General features: G+C 41.7%; 1 protein-coding gene across 1 annotated transcript; it reads left to right on the top strand.

Moving 5' to 3' along the window:
- Positions 1-280: 280 nt before the first annotated feature.
- LOC140363365 (uncharacterized) lies at positions 281-2900 on the top strand. The gene is made up of 5 exons (XM_072449886.1): positions 281-607; positions 762-878; positions 1653-1721; positions 2169-2315; positions 2676-2900. The coding sequence occupies exons 1-5, from the start codon at positions 281-283 to the stop codon at positions 2898-2900; spliced, it is 885 nt and encodes a 294-aa protein (XP_072305987.1).
- The last annotated feature ends 1588 nt before the right edge of the window (positions 2901-4488 follow it).

Here is a 4488-nt window from a genome sequence, read left to right as displayed (position 1 = left end):
CACACAGACAAATACACACATACATACACCCAACCAAATGCAATTAAGGCTGCTGCAAACCTCACCTTAAGTCACAGAGTGTACTTGTACTGCATAAATATGTCATCAATAGCTGTATAGATATTTTTCTTTTAAGTATAATGTATGAAATGCAAATTACATAAAAAAACATTTGAATTAGGTTCATGATAGATAAATAGTAATTTAGTACATTTTCTGGTGAAAACTGTTAACTAGACATAATTGGAAACAAAATATGATTGTGAATTTTGTTTTACAGATGACTTTGGAAGAAGTGTTGAAGGGAGAGCTGCAGGAGCTTCCGCAGCTCACCCTTCGTGTGCTCCATGAGCTGACAAAAACTATAGTTCTGGATTGGACCACAGCTGGGACTTCGGTCCAACCAGCAATATTGAAAGCCAATAAAGTGGTGGCCGTAACGGATGGGGCCTGCATGACCGCCATCACCCTCTATGAGAGTAGGGCCCAACAGATGAAGATGGGCCTAACATATATTATAGGCGATTATATCCTTATAGGCCCGTTTGGCTCCAAGAAGCTCTCGTTGGGCCCCGAGAGCTTCATTATGGAGACGGTAGACATGGAAGTAAGTGATTACATTTGATTTACAGAATATTAATAATTCATTGTTTTCCAATATATATATATTCATCTGTTGTTCCTGTACTTGGTGTTTGACACATATATAAATAAACATAAGAAAACATGTAATGTTTTTTAAATCTTACTTGATCTTATAGGTCACAGAGGCTCAACTCGAGCAGGGGCGGGAGCTCCTGGAGCCACCCTCCACACCAGTGGCCCTTGGACAAAATATAGTTGGCCATCACCTCGCATTGAAACGGGTGGTGGATGAGGTTGGTTTTTTGTTTTCTTTTTTTAGTTTTGGTATGCTCATTTCATGTTTATCAGAGTCAGGACTAAACATGGACCGGCCTCCTGCTGGTGCCAGAGTCAGGACTAAACATGGACCGGCCTCCTGCTGGTGCCAGAGTCAGGACTAAACATGGACCGGCCTCCTGCTGGTGCCAGAGTCAGGACTAAACATGGATCGGCCTCCTGCTGGTGCCAGAGTCAGGACTAAACATGGACCGGCCTCCTGCTGGTGCCAGAGTCAGGACTAAACATGGACAGGCCTCCTGCTGGTGCCAGAGTCAGGACTAAACATGGACCGGCCTCCTGCTGGTGCCAGAGTCAGGACTAAACATGGACAGGCCTCCTGCTGGTGCCAGAGTCAGGACTAAACATGGATCGGCCTCCTGCTGGTGCCCAGAGTCAGGACTAAACATGGACCGGCCTCCTGCTGGTGCCAGAGTCAGGACTAAACATGGACAGGCCTCCTGCTGGTGCCAGAGTCAGGACTAAACATGGGGAATCTGTGTTTCAGTTTTATGCAGCTAAAATCTGGAACATTTGTCCTGAAGATGTGAGACAGGTTCTACTCTGACAATGCTCAAATCTGAGATAAAAATAGTTTTGTTTAGCTGGTCATGTGACTGAAAGGATTTTATTTACCCTCTTCTCTTTTAGGTGTTAAACTGTTTTGTGTGAAACACTTTGAATTGCTTTGTATGAATTGTGCACATAAACTTTCCTTTCAGTCAGAAGATTTACTATGTTTCTTTTTGCAGATTTTCATAACGAGGCTGGTGACCGTCAAGGGCAAGGGGACCCCGATCAAACTTATTCGCCTGGCATGGGTATGTTCATTGTGATATAAATTAATGAGTCCAATTAAATGGACATTTGAGCACTTTGTATGTTTCTGATTAAAACATCACACTATAGCTTAAGCAATTTATAATTAAAGACAAGTGGCTCTAGCACTCTATATAAATATGACATTGTGTGAAAGTCATCAATTGGTTGAGTTCATGTGACATCACAACGTTCTAGAATGTCAATCATGTAAACTGAGGTGGAGACAGGTCAAAAGTTGCAGGTAGTATTCACTGTTTATGTCAGATTGAGGTTTATGGTTCATATCTCTGTAATAATTTGGGCAACATTAAACAAACGTTTTTTTGTGCTATGGATAGGCCCAGTAATTACAAAAAGATTACCCATAAACCAGGTTGACAAATATGTCAAACTGTGAATTCTACCTGTAACTACTTATTGTATATTAACATTTCTTTTTTCTTTAGGATCAAACATCGTCATTGGTGTCTTTGTGGCGCGAAGCCACATTGTCGGTTTTTAACATTGGCCAAATGCTGACTGCAACGCACGTAAAGGGGGAAACGAGCCTTTACGGTCTGCGCTACGGCACCACCAATTATACCACCATCATGGTATGTAAGCAGAGAGGAGGAGGAGGAGGAGGAGGGAGCAAAGGGGAGGAGGAGGAGGAGGAGGAGGAGGAGGAGGGAGCAAAGGGGGGGAGGAGGAGGAGGGAGCAAAGGGGAGGAGGAGGAGGAGGAGGAGGAGGAGGAGGAGGGAGCAAAGGGGAGGAGGAGGAGGAGGAGGAGGAGGAGGGAGCAAAGGGGAGGAGGAGGAGGAGGAGGAGGAGGAGGAGGAGGAGGAGGAGGAGGAGGAGGAGGAGGAGGAGGAGGAGGAGGGAGCAAAGGGGAGGAAAGTGTTAATGTTAATTCTGGTTGTCACAAACCATAATTTAAAATGGATTTATAATTGATCTATTTTGTATGTTTCAGGTTGAGGCACCCTCTGAAGCCAAAACTTTGATTACTGTCAAAGGGTCCACACGGAGGGGGGCCAACATGCTTGTTAGTGATGGGAAAGGGCTGTTTGTGAGCCCTGCTGAAAGCTGGCGAGAGGGGGACCGAAAAGTCCCCTTCACAATCGAAGCTGTTCTGGCAGGGACAAAAATTTTGTCCTATGTCGTTAAAGAAGAAGAAGATAAAGAAAAGGAGGATTAATTGCATATGTATTTTTTTTACTTTATTTATAACTTTATTTATATATAACTTTTAATTGATGAATGTACAACTTTAACTTCTTTGTTTTTCCCAATGTTCTGTCTGTGTAAATAAATGATTCTTGAATTGTGTGACCTTAGTAACAATGTGTTTAATTCCTGCTTCATTTTCATTCATTAGTGTTTGAAGTAAAGACCTACAGAGCTTCTATTTATTTTTGCGGTATGACAGCGTCATGTTTTACCAATGTTCAAGAAAGCTATTCAATTATCATACAAATACTCGTATGATATAGTAAGAAATAATAGAGTAATGTTAGATGCATTAGTTAATCAGTTATCAGAAATATACATTTTTAAAGAATATACATAAAATGCATGTACTTATTCTTAGATACATACAGAAAAGTAGGAACAGCAAAGATACTGAAGAACCCTCAAGCTCCGTGTGTGTGTTTTTGAGTGTGTGCATGTGTATGTGTGAGTGAGTTTGGGCACTTATGAAACTGTCTTAACCAGGTATGGTCACTGCTACTTGTATCTAAAATGTTTAAATCGTTGAAAAGAACAAGATGAAGTAAATTAACCCACAGCAGGATTTAAACCCAGTTCCTCAGAGTACTGGCGCAATGCTCTACGTGTCAAGCTAAACTTCCCAGCAGTCAGCTCGGATTGCCGCGGCAACCTTTGTATTGGCTGAAGTGACGCAGTGTGCGCGTAATGTGCCGGACACGTAAACTCGGTGAACGAATGTTGCATTCATGAACGTAGGGATTTGTAGTTTTTTACGGTTTAAGTAATATTACGTGGGTTTAATACACGCAGAAAAAAAAAAGATTTTCCATCTTAAACACGGGGGTACGCGCGCCCTCCTCTGTCAGGGAATAAAGTATTGAGGGCACTAATATATGTTTAGAATGTTTTGCTCTGCCTTGTACACCCCATCTAATCAGTTATAGAGTGTTCATTGGTGAAATAAAATACTGAATACTGTCAACATAGTGTGAATTTGTTAGTGTTATTATTAGTTGAATAGTGAAATGTAATTCTCATAATTAATGTTAACAATCGGTGTTTTTAATTTCTCTACATTTCAACGTGACTTGAACGCATCACACAGCACAGGTGCAGCACTTTAGCTTAATTGCCACACTCTGACTTGGGATTTTTCCACGGTGAGTAGCAAGCTTTATTTCTCTTAATATTTTACACATTTTCACTCTATAGTAGAAAAAGCTTCAGTTGTAGTCATCTGGACTCAGTTTGAAAAAATAGACGTTTCGACTCTCATCCAAGAGTCATTGTCAATAACAGAATTTAGGTCGAGAACTCCGATATTAATACTGTTCTGTGGTAAGACCCGCCCATTGGGAGGAGCCTTCCTGAAGTAGTGATAGACTGTTTACAAAGGCTGGAAAAAGAGGAAGCGATAGACCGGCCTCTGTATTACAGACTGTATCCTGGGGAAGCCATGCCTTGCATTTATGGCCTTCCAAAAATACACAAAAAGGAGGTTCCACTCAGACCCATAGTGTGCAGCACAGATTCCATCACCTACAATGTGGCCAAGCATTTAACAACTATATTGG

The sequence above is a fragment of the Eucyclogobius newberryi genome, unplaced genomic scaffold (genome assembly GCF_026437365.1).
Source record: "Eucyclogobius newberryi isolate DKJ021-1_F unplaced genomic scaffold, fEucNew1.0.hap1 SCAF_1, whole genome shotgun sequence".
Taxonomy (NCBI): Eukaryota; Metazoa; Chordata; class Actinopteri; order Gobiiformes; family Gobiidae; genus Eucyclogobius; species Eucyclogobius newberryi.
The sequence above is the reverse complement of the archived record's forward strand: the minus strand, read 5'-3'. Positions and strand labels throughout refer to the sequence as shown.

What these genes read in the sequence shown, in the direction of transcription:
- LOC140363365 (XM_072449886.1), top strand. Translation starts at nt 281, where the DNA reads ATGACTTTGGAAGAAGTGTTGAAGGGAGAGCTGCAGGAGCTTCCGCAG. An exon ending in TGGAGACGGTAGACATGGAA is followed by an intron (nt 608 to 761) that starts GTAAGTGATTAC and finishes TTGATCTTATAG; the next exon opens with GTCACAGAGGCTCAACTCGA. An exon ending in AACTTATTCGCCTGGCATGG is followed by an intron (nt 1,722 to 2,168) that starts GTATGTTCATTG and finishes TTTTTTCTTTAG; the next exon opens with GATCAAACATCGTCATTGGT.